The following is a 16,264-nucleotide window of genomic DNA, read 5'->3' on the forward strand; positions in this document are numbered from 1 at the left end:
ATTAACCCCATTTTATAGTATGAGGCTGGAAGCAGAAAAAGATGCCAGCCTTTTCACGTCCTGAATTGCTGTTGTCTCCCCACTGATCTAGAAAAGGAATCAGAGTAGACAGGACTAATTTTGACCCTTGCCTGACAGCTTTGTCATACCATGTTCTATCAGGTACACACTAACCATCACACACTTAGATCAAGGAAGATTGCTACTCACACATTAGAAGACATTTCTCTTGTAAGCTTTCCCAAGCCTGATATTTCATTCATTTAATCATTAGCTGCACTAAATAATACACAAGTAAATGTCTGTTTCTTGAAGTTTCATTGGTGCTTGAAGTCGAAAGATGTTTGGTACAACAGGACAATATCAGCAGGACAGCGGCTAGTGCCACCACACATCATTCTCTGACCAGTGTCTATGGCACTTCTGAGAGCTAAGGTGAGGAATCACCTTAGTTTGAGGTGATTGATGAAACCAGGCTTCCCAGTTCTTTGCGAGACACTCAAATTGATCAGTCATTAAGTAAAACAGAATGGAATCAACTACATGACCTCAGGACATGTTTTCAAATAAAAGCAGTCCTGGCTGCTTCATCTGAAGCACTCACTCACAGTGTGAGTATAGATGCAAACTGGACTAGGTGGGGCCGTAAGCAAGATTCAGCTGGCATGAACCAGGTTCCATTCGGCAAATATATAGATCCTATACAGGCCCAGAAGTAGAATTTCAGTCATTAGAATTCAGGTTTCAGAGAAATACCTGTATTTGCAGAATTCTTGGCACCTCAAGTGAGGGAGGGCTGAGAATCACGCTTGTAAGTATAGACAGGAAAAGTTCTGCTCTACATGCCTAGATGCCCATGAAGACCTGAGCCTATATATTTTTCTGTGACTTCACTGTAGAAAGCAGAGATTTTATCCTACAGCATTGACTTTGAGAAAGTCAAGGATGTAAACTTGAAGTGCATATCTGTGCTTAATGTTAGTTGTATTGACTGTCTCATATAATTTGTTACACTTAGTTTTTTCAACACTTACAGTTTAAAAAATAATAGCATTCGAGTTCACGTCAAGTGTATCAGAGTTAATTATAGCAGACCGTTGTCCCGGGATTTTCAATGCTAGGTGCCTGATGTTAGGCTCCAAAGCCTATGTTTGGATATGAAATAATTAGCCTCAGTTTCAGAAATGACTGAACTGAGTCTGCTTAGTGCATACTAAATAAAATTACTAATGTTCAAATTATTACAAAAATGTGTTGCTATTCTAACGCATTAAAAAACTGTCCCATAGAATGCAGTGATACGGTCCTTTTCCCAAGGAACTTTATATCAGTAGGTAAGATTGTGCTACCCACAATGATTTCCAGTAGTGAGAAACTATTCTATGAGAAAAACAGTGATGGCCTCTGACGCTGTGTTTTAAAGGAGAGTGGAGACCAGTCCAAAGGAAAGCATTAGCTGTGGCTCTCTGGCATTGATATGGCATAGAAGCCTTTTCTTTTTTCATATGTGAAAAATCTAAGACAGAATCATTAGATATTTATTGCTGTTTTTTTCTGGCTTTAATTGTAATACTCCTGTTAAGATTTCATGTGAGTGTCTTCATATGCAGAAACCTGTTGTCTGCAGAATAAACATGGCAAAACATCTAGCTACCTCTGGAACTATGAAGATTAGAAATTATACGTGCAGAAAAGCTTAAGCTTACCACAAATTTTGCAAAACTGTAAATCCAGATTTTTTTCTTTTTAGCCAGTGGATTCAGGTCGTCATTGTGTTTAGCTGGTAGTTACATCACTGACACCAAAATGGTATCGCAGCCAGAAACACTGGTTCCTATTGGCCCATTGCCTGCCCTTTTTCACATTTGCAAATACAGTCCTTTTAGTCCCAGGTGTCATCTTATTTCATCATATAACGAACATGTCACAACTCCAGCACACACAATCAGTCAGAACCAGCAGTTTCTCAACTCCAGTAAGTTCAGAACTGCATGAAAGCTAAATTACCTCTGTCCCAGGAGACTGATTCTTTGAGGACAAGTCAAGTTCATTATGGAGAATAAAATGGGGGGAAGTTTGTGCTGTAGCCTTGCCTTTTGGCTGCACCTATCATGCATAAATGCTTGAATTTTTTAATTTTCAGAACTGCGCACACCCTTAACTGTAGTACCTCTGGCGTTTGTCTGTATTAGCCGAGTAGTGCTGTTGGTGAACACATCCCGTGAATAAGCATAGTCTAATAAACGGGACATGTAATTGCGTTTAGGAGACACGGATTATCTTTCTGATTCTGACTTGGTTTATGAGCTTGGGAGCATCACACCTGCATTTGTGCCATTGTTTCAGCTTCACATCCCACTGTACTTAACACTGTACCCTGCACAGTGCAGGGCTGTCTCATGCCACTAGGGTTTACAGTGCCAAGCACAAATAAGGCCCCAGACGCCACTGTCCTGTACATGACATCAACAAATCCAGCGTCAGGCAGATGGTTAAACCTCTGTGTAATGTTTCTTTTCCCAAGGAAATTTTTCCATTTCAATGAAATGGAAGATACCTAACTTGATTTACTCCAAACTAATGAAAACGTTCACTAACATATCAGAAGCTTTTTCTAGCAATTAAAAAAACAGGATAAAAAAAGGAAATGGAACAACAATTCATTTTGTCTCCTTGTTGAGTCAGCACCAGGATCATTATTTTTACTAAAAAGATAGAAATATTTCTGTCTGAAGGACTCAGATTTGTTGAAGATCAAGAGCTATGACAGAAAAAAAGTATTTTTTCTCTTCCATTCAGTATTTACATATAAAAAGCTTCTGTGTTGCATGTAGTTTCTGTCATTGTCTCTGGCTGAGTAAGAGCATATGCATAATATTTACAGGAGAGATTTGTGGCTGTTAATAATAAATATTATTTTAAAATCTATTTTGATTAATTAATATCAAAAGCAAAAATACACTCAAGACGGAAGACTGTCAGTTAAACATAAAGTGGCCTTAAATGAACATCCACTGAAAAAGTACATTTTCTCTGCATCACTAAATTCTGCATTAGCTCGGTATACCTGAATCTGTGTGGGAGCTTGTGAGGCATTCCAGGGCTATTGGTCATCTTAGTCACGGGCTTTAGATTCCAGTGATAAGAAAGTTTGTTGTTTATCATCCCTCACTGCTCTCCTTCCTTTCTTAGTGTGAACATCAGCACAAGCCTCTGTCATTCAATTCATAACATTTCTCAGTGGCATTTCTCCTCAGCTCTGAGTATCACCCATATTCAAAATATGCAAATTCTTCCACCACATCACCTTTAACAGCCAATTTTTTTTTCCCATATTCATCAAATGCCATCCAGATTCTCAGATTTTGCATGTCAACAACTGCAAACTCCTTTCCCCTCTGGTTTGCTTCCCCATGCCTTGTGCACCAAGTAAAGCCATTTTCAAATGCTACAAGCTATCCATAATACAGCACAGTCAAGAAACACCGGAGTCCTGTGGTCCTATCCTCTACATACCCCACTGACTCCAGTTCCTCCTCAACACCTCTCTTCTGTCAGTCCTTAAGGATTTTATAGCACAGGTTAATGCCTTGATTGCCTCTCCCCAGATGTGGATCAGAGCCAGTGTAAAGACCTAACCTCAGCTGTTATGAGTGGCAGTTAAAAAGAATCTCAAGTTTCCTAAAAACTTTTTTCCTAAAAACTTGAGAACTTACTTGATTTAAAAACTGATCTTAATATTTTGCAAGCTCTTCGCATTTCTCAGCTAGTAGGAAATGTGTGGCACAAGAGAAACATGTCTACCCTCAAAGCTTTCTATCATACATCAGATCGTTACCATATGTCTTTGGTTTTGGGTTTCTTTAACAGAGTTGGCGTAGATCCAGATGAAGATCTGAAGGCAGAAGCTGCAAGCCAGGTATGTCAGGATTTTAGACATATATGCTGAATTAAAAACTGTTCAATTGTTGGTAGATCAAGTTCGTAAAAAACAGTGTTATAGCTGACAACGTTTAAAACAGGGAGGTTGGAAAATAAAAAGGAGCTGCAAAGTATCTTTATCGTACAAGGAACAAAGAGAGGAGATACATCTTTTCTTCAATGTGCATGAGCTCATGAGAATTTTGTAACTAAAAATGTTATAGAGTTTTGAAGAAAACTATAAACAAATGCAAAGATAGCCTGAGAGGTCTAATAAACAAAATAATAGAAGTATTGCCTTGGTAAATTCAAGTATTTATCACCTTCCAAATATTGCATTTATGAAAACGAGACATCTCAGAACAATGTTTAATCTCCCAGAATAAAAAAGGATGTGCAATGTTCAATTCTCGTAGGTCAGGTTTCTGAAAATATTTTTCAAATACAGCACTGCCTGCGAGAACAGTGGAAAGCTCTAGAGTCAATACACAAAGACATAACATGTGCTTCAGCATGGTAAGTGGTGCACCAGAGCAACTTGGGAGAAGCAGTGCTACAGCTGACAAGTTTCCAAAGCAAAAGCAAATAAGTGCCCATTGCACCATGCCAAGATACTGATTTATTCTGAGTCTGTAGGGAATAATCACTAATATGACTTTCCTAAGCATCTTGGTAGGAATTCCTGCAATGTTCCTGTCCAAATTCTGACCAAGGCCACAACACAGAACTTTAATCTTAATCTGTTCTTGATTAGATATTAAAGATACATTGCTTCAGGAATTTTCTACATTGCACCACTCATGAATTATCAATGATCAGAGATTGGTGAACACAATGTAAAATAGACTGAATGCTTGTTTTGTGAAAAAATGATTTCTTCTGAAGTCAACAGGCATCTAATTTCCTCCTTTTACTAAAAATTAATCATGTTTACAAATAACAATAACACATAGTGTCCTAACTGTGCCCTGCAAACTAACACCTATCTCTGTTGACAAAACAGCACAGAATGTGTAAATAAATGTAACACCTTTCACGCCCTATCATGTCCAAGTCAGCATTCCTTATAATAGTAAATTTTACCTTGGAAGGTAGTTTTGCTCTCTGGCTATTCTATTTTCATTTGTCTGATTTTTTTGTATTTGACAGCTCAGTCTTTTACTTACTGACTTTTGCTGCATTCTCCATGGCCCTCTTTGTTTTAACTCAGTGCCTAACAGAGTTATTCAATTTATGTCAGGTAATTTCTTTTTATTTTCTCCTTCATCTCATCTCTCTCTCATTGCTGTTCTTCCCCTTTGTTGTCTTTTTTCTTTCCCTTTATTTCTAATACGATGTTTTTATTTAGTTTACTTGCTTTTCATTTTCTTCCTGTGTTAGTGTGTCTTCACAGTGAAAGTGATTGTTTTTCTTGCATGTATCCCACGGCAAATAACAAATCCAGTGCCAGTATCTCGCACTGACAGTTAAAACTCTCACCCAGATGAACTTTAAACCATATGCCGATACTCCAAACTGTTAATTGGAGTTTTGGGGGGAATTGTACCAGAAATAAGAATTCAATATCCTCTCAAGAATAAGATGTTTAAAAGACACCAAAATCAGTGGAAAAGGAGCCTCTAGGCTCTTCCCTTCTCACCCAGAGTACTCAGCCAGAAGGGGGAAGTTGTACGGTCTGCTGCAAGGATATGAATCTCTCCTCTGTGACCACTGTAACTGCCAAGACACAGGGTATCTCGCTGTGGGAACCTCTCAGTCCGTAGCTGTAACCAGACCTGGATTTCTTCAGAGGCAGAAAAACACTTTCCACTTTGCTTAAACACTTTCCAGAAAAACACTTTCCTTAAACACTTTCCACCTCATACATATTATGTCAGAGGCAATAGCAGCTCTATGACTCCATAACACTTTTTCTTTCCTACATCTTCATCTTGATCTCCCTCCGTTCCTTCCCTTCCCCACAAATTCAATTTTCTCTTCTCTGAAGGAACTCAGTTAATTTAGTCAAGACTTCCATGTATACAGTCATTTCTGGACTTCTGATTGTGCTCTATTCTGGACTAGATCAACTAGTAATTCTGGCAGTCAGCTAGCGGCATTCAGGCTGTAAGACCTGGAACCCAGGACGCCTTGCCTAGCAAAGGTAGAGCCTTTTAAAGTCTAATTAGCATCTGGACATCACCATACCATGACCTCATCCATCAGACACATCTCTCAGTTTCTTTGTGTCATTTTTGCCTTACCTTTCCTTAAATGTGTGTATAATTAAATCGTTATCACAACATAAGCATAAACAGATGAAATAATATCCTCATAGTCATATCCATTTATTCATTGATGGACAGTTATGACTCAGTTCTGAAAGAACTTTATTACATAATACATACTATAATATATACAAGCGTAATATACATTATTGTATAGAAAATAATATACAATATAATATCTAAAAAAAAAAAAATTTGCTGCATATCACATACATTTAGAGTAAATGAAAGCTAACTGCTAAGCAGAATGCAAGATACACAATCACTATGCAGAGTTACAAAGCTGGTCTATTATAGAAAGGGAAAAGCTCTTACAGCGGTAAGGGCTTTTTAACAAATTTTCCATAAACAAAGACAGTCAGTAACACATTTTATTCAGATGGTTTAGGTAGCTCAGAAATTCTGCTCTGTTAATCTCTATCAAGACAGTGTAGGGATGTATTTTCTCCAAGAATTTTGGAAAAATTTGGTAGATGTAGTATAGATATCAGGAGAAAACTAAATAGCCTGCAAAACACCTATCAGTATCATCTCTGTCAAACTAATGCTCACAGTTTATTTAATGAACCCTATATCTTTGTTAGTATATTAAGGAAATTATTTATACTTTCCTAACAAGTTCCATCTGCCAGCTGGTTGGTGAATTTACTGCAAGTAACTAAGGAGAATAATCTCCATACGGGTAATTCCCACGGCAGAGATGAGCAACATTGGCGCTTTCACTTCCAAGAGAGAAAATTGTCCGGAAGAGGTGATGGACTATCGTCCCCTGCTTCTACCTCTCTGAACTGTATGGAAAGTGAAAAGTTCCTTCTTAAGATCAAGTATCTGCTATTGGACACGCCAAATTCGCAGATGGTGTGAATGCCCAAGAAGCATTCATGCCAACATCCCTTGACAGTACTGTTTATGCAGGAGCTGCACTACAGATAACCATTCAGATTCCCACTGACACAAAGGCTGATATAGCAGCACAGATTCATTTCATATAGAAAGAAAGTGCAACATGTGTCAAACTCACAGAGCTCAAATGAGCCAGAGATTACTGGTCACCAGGGCAGGTGTAGAGCAAAGCAGCAATAAACATTAGTGCAAGAAATAAAAGCAGGTCCAGGTCAGGACCAGCAAATACTTAGAGAATTGTACTCCGAGATGTGTAGACTTTTTTTGTCTACTGTTTTTAACAGGAATAATTCATGTTCCCATATGAAGAATCTTCACACTAAAGGAAGATGTACTAGATATACGGTGAGTTCGGGAAGAGAAATTAACCAACAGCACTATGGCTTCGGGAAACATTAGTAGTCAAATCAAGGACATACAGGCCATTTACAGAGCTCCCTGTGCTTTTAACTAGCCTTCCTCTGCACTGCACTCATTGGCTGCTTGCTGTAGCCCACTACACAATAAGTCTATTTCCATGCCTACCCTTCTCTTTCTCCTGTCTAACCCTGTCCACCCTAGTCCTTCACCCTCTTTCTTTCGGTGTTGTTGTTCTGATCTAACATAGACCTTACCTGCCATCATACTTCCTGCTTAAATATTTCAAACATTTTCCCAATCTGTATCTACCTCGCCAAAATGCACTGTTAGACATTAAGGGCTTAAAAGAGTGTTTTGTTGCTTGATTAGGGATTAGTATCATCATCTTCCCCCCTGAAGCTTCCCCAGCTAGGGGCAGTTGCTAAATTACTCAATGTAGTAAAAAGGAAACAGATCCCAAGAATAATATTTGGCCTATTTGGTGCATTTGTAAGTCCAGTGTGACCACCTTTGATATTATCAAAATCATAACAGCTACAATATGGTTTCTGTCTCCATGTAACCTTACTCAAAGCCCAGTGAAATCAGTGTACAAGTTCCTATGTACAGGTTGGCTTGGAACTAGAGCTTACAGTTTTGAGGATCAGGCCACTGATATTATTATTATCAGCAGCCAATTTACATGTATGTTAATGTATATAGGAAATTACATTTTTAATATATTATTAGATTAAAACATAAAATTTATTCAATAAATTGGCTTTCAATTGCAAAAAGAAAACTATTCCCATTTTAAAATACCTAACTTGCAGCAAAACACAAAAAAGACAATAATGAAGTATCCTTAGAGAACTGGCAATCCCAGTCCTAATTCCAACCCGACAGTAATTCTTCCACTAGTACTGATGTACTGCCCAGAGTACAACCAACCAACCTAGCTGTCTTTGTACAGGTGACTGTTTCTGATGTGTTCTTTCAAATTATGAACCTGAGTAAAAGGAGAGTCGATCTATCTGCCTCTGCAGCACACCACAGGATTAGCTTGCAGAACGGAAAGCAGCATTTTGAGTCTTGTTGACTCAAGTCATGTTGCTCTCCCCTTGGAAAGAAGGACAGGAAAGTAGTGTCATAATTATCAGAATATCATGATCCCTTTGGGGGTGACATTTTGAAGACATACAGAAATAGCATCTGATCTTGTAGGAGTAAACTGAAGTAATGTCACAATGGCAATTAAATTGAAATACTTTATTGATCTCAGAATAAAGTGCTTCTCAGCTGCTTAATAAAATTGGAGTCAATAAAAGTAAATGCTGCCGTCTTCCGATGAGTATATAGCAATGAAAAATGTGCTATATGAGCAAATTTGCCCCTGAACTGATTCAAAGATGACATTTGTGCGCCAAAGAAGCTTTTTAAATTAAAAAAACTGCAGTTAATTGTAATTTGGTTTGACATGTATTTTTAATATTGGAACTCTGTGTTTAATTATGTCATTAAAATACTTTTTGCTTTATTCATATGTTTATTTTGCAGAGTGCATCTGACTTCGATAAAAATATGACCAAAGCTGAGAGTGCATGGCTGTTCAGAATGTGGTATGGCTTTGACCATAAGTATCCTTTTCTGTTATAAGCCACAGACGGTAGCTGCATTACAAATGGCACCTTCATAATATTTAAGAATCAAAAAATTATTATACTGTTAAAAAAATGCATAGTTTATTTTAATGTGTTTAGTAAGGAGAAGACATTTTGAAAGTTCAAAGAAACAGAAGGAGCTGGGCAGTGCAGTGGTAGTACATGCCTGATTGAGGCTATGGGGAGCGAGAACAAACTAAGAAGCTCTGCCCTACAGCGGTATATAGACAATAGGTTTAAATGAATTAACATTTTTAAATTCCAGGATAAAACTAATCCAATTATTAATCAGGTAGGGTGTAAAGTCTGTCTTTGGGAAACCAAGAGGTTGGAGACTGCAGCAGCCCAGTGTGAAGATGTAGCTGGAGCTCATACTTCCCGGAGCTCGTACTTCCTGTTCCCAGCATTCCTGAGCCTTTTTGCTTCTGTTTGCATTCCTACAGAGGCAGATATGGTAGAGATCTTGAATACAGGTGTCTCGTGCTTTATTCTAGAAAGTCTGGTTTCCATATCTGTTGCATGTCAAGAAATTATTTTAAGTGATCTTTAAAAGAATATTCTCAAAAAGAACATCCTCCCAAAGCTAAGGTACAACACAGACTCTTTGAGACTCGTGTTGCCACTAACGCCTGTGCAGAAATGCAAAAGCTGCCATTCTAAATCTATTGTCATTTTAAACTGACTCTGCAAAGCCTTTGCATAGTTAGCAGTGAGACCCCACAGTAATCGTGCCTAAGTCTTTACCAAAGACAAGATGACGAATAAAAGAGAAGCCCATCTCCTAATTTCCATGCATACTGGCCCAGGAGCTGAACAGGCAAAGCTCCACTAGTAGTTGCAGTTGCCATTATTCAGTAGCACACCTAGGGGTCTATTATCCTGCGCTACTCAGATTAACACTCAGGTTACGTATGTGTTTTTCTGATATCAGCTTCAGCAAAACAAAATGAAATATTTCAGCTGATGATAAAACATAACTCTTTGGGAATACAGCTTCCTCAGAGAGTTCAAGTGAAGTTACCCTTCAAAGAGGCTTTTTATGGAAAAAACATCTTTTTGGTTAAAAATTAATGTACTGCCCCAATTCATCTACCAGAACAGTTTTAAGAGCCAAAAAGTACTTCAGCATTAAAATGTTTCCCTGGGAGAATTCTTCGAGAATACTTAGAAATAGTAGGTGAACACTGTATAGAGGGGAGGAAAGTGTTTAAATGTTAATGCCAAGTATGAGCATAACTGGTTTTAATTACCACCCAGTCCCATGTCTTATTCAGAAGGAATAGCCTGTGGCTGTGGTGAATTTTAGAAACCAAAAGTCAGGAGGAACAGATGAATGGGGCAGGGAGGGGCCGGGGGTGTGAGGCTGGTGTATGAAATTTGCTCTGAAGAAAAAAGACATGAATAAAAAAAAATACACGAAAGAGACAAGGGTAGATCTAGAAAACAAGGGACAGAGGCAGAAAGGAAAGAGATCAATATGAAAAAGTCAGACAACAGTATAAGCAGAATGAAAGGGGTGTAGAAGGCACCAGAAGCACCACTTCTCAGAGGTGATGTGTGTGGTAAAGATCTTTAATACGGGTGTCTGACACTTTATTTTAGAAAGTCTGTTTTTCATGTATTTTGCATTTCAAGAAGGTATTTTAAGTGATTTTTTTTTTAAATATTCTTTAAAAGAACAAATTTATTCTTAAGTGTTAATCTCTCAGATTTTCAGAGATTATAGCCCTGCCATTATCCCAAAATATTTTTTTTTACAAATAACACTTCTATATTTTAGTAATTCTGAAAATATATGCCCATATACATGCATAGAATAATAGTTCAATCCACTAATGCCGTGTCTCTCAGCTCGGAGCATTTCGTTGATATGACTATTTGTGAAAGACATTTTTTTCAGGGAGACAGAAATTATGCACCCAAACTTTAGTTTGCCTTTCTCTGCCTAACGTTACAGAGTTGTGCTGCTAAATTTAGAATAAGAAATTGTCATGTAGCACAGTATTTGTGCCCAATACAAGATTGCACAGGGGATTATAACAAAGTTTTCAGATAAAAGGTACAGCAAAATAATAATCTATCTGGTTATATACTTCGAAAGCATGCAAGACTCTGACATTTCTATCGTTTGACATTTGCTCTTAGGCATTAACACAAATCTACCTGCTCTTCTGGAAATAATATATCTCATGCTTATTTATTTCACAAGGGAAAAGCAAGCAGGAGGAAATCAAAAAGTTGCGCTGTTCCTTGCTGTCCTTATAAATGATTTCCAAGTAGTTCAGTGATCTGAGGCAATGGCAACGCACCATGCTAGGATAGAACTATTAAAAAAAACCAACCAAACAAACAAAAAAACCCTGAAATTCTGTTTGAGAATCAAATTTTATTTTTATTCTGAAAGAAACATCAGAAGCCTGATCCAGAGCTGGATGGGTTCAATAAGAGTTTTTTTCTTTAATCTTTGAATCAGGCACTGACACCTAAGAAAAACCTACGATTCCCTAAAGTCTAGGCTAAGAAATGCTAATACTGGAATAATAAAAATTAAGTACTTAAAGGATCTGCTCTTTGAGGTATCCTCTTGAATTTTCATCTCAGTAATTTAAACAAGGAAAATGCAAAATAGGATACTTGGTATCTGACAGTTGGAGAATTCCAGTGAATTTATTTAACTCCTTTGATTTTAGAGCTTACGATGCATTTGAAGCTGTAGTATCCTACTTCAGGCTAGTGGAAAGTGAGAGAATACACAAAACCATTTAAAGAATTTATCATGGAAAAAAAAAACAAGTTCTATAATCCAGCACTATATACATGGCTTTATATCATTGTTTGTGTTTTTTCAAGGCACATGTAGCTAAGTTTAGCTAAGAGATTAATATTTAGGTGGAAATTTCATCCTGCAAAGGCAAGAACCAATGTGCATAGAAGGGCAGACCTCAGACAAGTGGTGATCAAAGATGTCCCATTCCATAGCATCCCACAACAAACCTGTAACTTTGCTCCCAGCTTGTAGCAATTTGCTTTTAACTCTTCTTAGTCCCAAACCTCTTCACTTGCTTACTCCAGCAAATACCACTGTTTTTTTGCCTGCCTAGTCCCAAGACATGGTGAACCTGACTAGAGTTAGAATTCCTCCTCTGCATAGGCCTGTATTCCTAGTTACAACAACCACTAAAAATGAAGGTAAAATTAATATAATAAAAGTGTCCTGCAAACAATCTTCACCTGTTTTTCCAGCTACTTTAGACTAAATTCCTGCAATCATTTCTGGTTTAACATCACTTTACACAAGGCTTTTTGAACACTAAAGCTTTTCTCTCTCTCTCTCAGTATTCATATAATTCTTGCTTCCTCATGTGGGGGCATTTTTGATGTCACCAGCTGTTCTGTAGCATCAGTCAGGAAGATGACTACACTGTTCTCTTGGCATCTCGTGCTGTACACTGAGAGGAGAAGGAATTGCTGCACTAAAACACTAAAGTACAGTAACTGAAACTGAAGATGAAAAACAGAAAGCATAACATATGTGCTAAGACGTTTCTATCCATAAATACTGTCTTCATAAGGAGAAGCCTACATTATGTTGCAGGATACGTACTTTAATAGCAGTCACTGAAACTTGCATTGAGAAAAAAATAGTCACTGCGTAACAGGAAAACGTATGCAAGATTACAATAGAAGAAAGCAAGAAGGGAAGGAAGAGGGTCAAAGATTTCAAAGGCATGGTAAGTTTCTTTGAATATTTAATAAGAGTTAAATTGCAAGACACAGGCCCTGGGCCCACCTGGAGCCAAGTCTAATAATTTTTTTTCTGTCAGTGAGGTGAGGATGAGATTGCATGTGATGTGGTCTGCCAAGACTAAACGACTTGGCCAGAGCACTAATGTGGCCTGTGTCCTGCAGACATGCAAGAGGGATAGGATGACTGCTGCTGACTGGCTAGCAGGGGTACTCTAAGCATTGCAGTGACAGTCCTGCTGCATCCTGGATGCTGCTCCAAGCTACCAAATACAAACGCAGCTGTAACCCGCACAGAGCTTTGCTTTCCGAGCAGCTCACATGCACGCTGCCACAAATAGAGTAGTAGGAGGAGAGCTTTATCATCCTTCACAGATTTCTTTTTAATCTGAAGAACTGACATTCAGGAGTCTGGGACAGAGTGAGGCAATTCTCCATAAAGAATCTTCTAAAATTGTTTCTATCTGAACTGCAGTCGCCTGTCATTCAGATGCATTCCTTTCAGTTAAAAAAAAAAAGTTGTTTGTGTCCTTTATACTTACCTGAAATCAATCAGCCAAAAGGAATCGCTTATTTGTAGACTTCAAAAGTTTATCCTCCTTGACTTACCAGGGCACCTATCATTTTATTTCTCCTGTGCTTTGTATGTGAATAAAACAGGTATAATGGCATCAGATAATGCAATGTCAGCAAATTCAGGTACCACGCAAACAGTAACACAGAACGGGCTAGCAGGAAAGTTAGGCGTCATAGCACAGACATGCCAGCAGAGCAGAAGAATCAGTTTTGCAGGTGTTACAAGCACATCATTATAAAAGCTGAAAGGAAAGCACAAATCCTGTTAAATAATTTATAGTTAATATCCCAACGGGAACATGACACAAGAGCAGCTGACTATATCATAAGGCTTTCTCAAACATTGCAAACTTGAGCTGCGCAGGGTCATAAGAAGGTATTTCATCGTTAGCAACTATTGCCTGAACTTGGTTCAAAACTCATTCTAACAACACGTTTTCAAGCACATGATCTGGAAAAACTCACTGTCCTTTTTTCCATGCATGTAATCAGTATATCTGATCTGGTGCTATTTCTTGACCCTTTCCAAGGACACAAGATTCTTGAAACGCTGCAAATTAACCTAATAAATAAATACGGCTAATGATTAATCAGAATAAGAAGTGACCTCAGTTTGTCCTCAATTCGCAGAGAGAAGCATGGATAAATAATTCTTAAACTTCAAAAAAAATCCATTCTGTATACCCAAGGAAATTCACTCTCATTTGTAAAGTTTCTCTCATGTCAATTCTTTAAAAATCTTGTCCATGTCCAGGTATTTTTACATGAAAAAAATTACTAAACGTGAGTTAAGTAAGAAGTATGAATGTAAAGTTAAATGCAAAGTATTAAATTAAAATCTCTGGTTCTTTCACAATACATGATCATTTTAATGCTTCCATTGCATATAGACATATGTAAAGATTATTTGTGATAGTTTCTTGATATTTTTATTGCAAAATATAAATCCTTGAACATACCATTTCTCCTCCATAATTCTGAAGGGAGAAGGATGCTGCAGGAGTTTTGGTTCCACAAAATATAACAAAAAGGAGATAAAGTTTGAAAATTTTATAATTTAGATTTTTCATCTTTACACCAAGATACAGTACATTGCATAAAGGCCTATTTACATGTTCAAAACCAGAAAAAAAAAAAAAGAACAAAAAAATCCCCTAAGTTAGAGGAAAAAAGGAACTGACAAGGGAAGACAATAGAAAGATCAGACTCTTTCTCATAGTCTAATTTTATGTCTGGTATAAAATCATGCAAAACCCAAGTCATTCTGGAAGAGGACTCTTTTTTGGCCAAAGGTTTTTCTTCACTGGTAGCAAAGCCATTATATCAAATTTCTTGATTTCTTTAAAGCCTTCATAGTAGTATGCAGTGCTTTTGCATTTAAAGGAAGAGATAGAGACACGTGCATGGGTCTTCATGCAGCTATGTCACTTTCTTTCATGTATTTCATATATATTAAAATGAATTAAAATCTGCAGTAGTTAGAAACTACAAATTTTATCCCACAAGGGGTTCTAAAATTTAAAAATAAAATCATTTGTAGAAGAAATTTAACATTTTACTCCTTCCAGTACCAAACAACTCCAAAGCTTATTTTAAAAGTCAAAACTTTGGCAGCCCCCCAAGTAAGATAGGAAGTTGGCAAAAAATTACAGAAGTTAAACTGGAGCCTCTGGAGCCCTAAAAAATCTGGCTTTTGCAGGGCTGTCAGCAGAGGCTGTTAATGTGTCTGCCATACGGATTACCAGAGCCAGGGGAGTAAAGGGGAAGGGGCAGGAAACGGGTAAAGTTTCTGTCAGGCAATCCACCTTACAGAACTGGGTTTGTTTTTTTTCTCTTACTGTTATTTTCTGCTGTATGGAGCCACCATATACAGCTATAACTTGTTAAAACTAGACAGCATCAAGATTCACAATTTAGCATAAGAGAAATTCAGCACATATTCTACCAAGGCAGAACTTAGTACAGAGGATTCCTCTTATAAGAATATTTTACAAAGAGGTGCTATATTAATAGCTATTGACAAAGAGCCAAATATTCCCACAATAGACAAAAGATACAAGCAGAAAAATTGCTACACCTTCCAGTTCTCCTGCTTACTTCTCCCCGCATAGCTGGCTGTTACAGCACCTGTCAAATCAAAATACAGAACTTGAAGGAGTTGATCTAAAGCCTAGAGGAGTAAATGGATTCATAGTTTATTGACCTCGACAGATTATAGTTCAAGCCATCTCAGCATCTGATTTTACTGATAAGTGTCAATTATTATTCCATGTAACAATTTTTTTTGCTTTATTTTTTCCTCCCTTTCTCACATCATTGTTAAAGCATACTGTAGTTTGAATGTACAAAGCAGCAGAAGCCTCGGCTTGTTCTAGTCCACTCAAGCATGAAATCACAGTTTGTTGGCTGACCGTACTTACAACACCCAGGAGGCCTAAGTACGATATAAGGGTACCAGAGGCTTATAACATAGATTTAATCAAGCATAACTTAATAATAGACTTGAAAGAAGGTTTTATTTCATTTATAGCCCTGTATGTGCAAAAAGCTATTTTGCTTAACAGTTAAAGTGTTTTTAAATGTTCCTCACTGTTGCCTTTCCAGTCGCTTACCATGTATCAGAATGCTTGGACGTGCATGCAGCACAAGCTGCATATGTAATACCATTGATAAATGACACTTCTTTTACAGTGGCAATTGTCACAGGATTGACAATCATAATATCACCTAAGCAAAAACATCGGTAATCCTCCCTAGTAAGGGTCTGTTATTCATGTTAAATTACAGTGGTATTCCTGTAAAAGCTATGAGACTAAAGGAACTCAGTATGATTAAGGTTATTACCAGGAATGC

The 16,264-nt window shown here is 37.5% G+C and overlaps 1 protein-coding gene across 1 annotated transcript in view; it reads left to right on the forward strand.

The window, feature by feature from the left end:
- Window positions 1-16,264, forward strand: part of LOC104491601 (sodium/hydrogen exchanger 9-like) — a gene marked incomplete at both ends in the record, with an annotated part of 98,530 nt that overhangs the window by 44,881 nt on the left and 37,385 nt on the right. Inside the window, 2 exons of the mRNA XM_010134051.1 lie at window positions 3,871-3,919; window positions 8,988-9,067. Coding sequence (XP_010132353.1) covers window positions 3,871-3,919; window positions 8,988-9,067 — 129 coding nt within the window. The remainder of the gene's footprint in view (window positions 1-3,870; window positions 3,920-8,987; window positions 9,068-16,264) is intronic.

Source organism: Buceros rhinoceros, unplaced genomic scaffold, assembly GCF_000710305.1.
Source record: "Buceros rhinoceros silvestris isolate BGI_N320 unplaced genomic scaffold, ASM71030v1 scaffold4844, whole genome shotgun sequence".
Lineage (NCBI taxonomy): Eukaryota > Metazoa > Chordata > Aves > Bucerotiformes > Bucerotidae > Buceros > Buceros rhinoceros.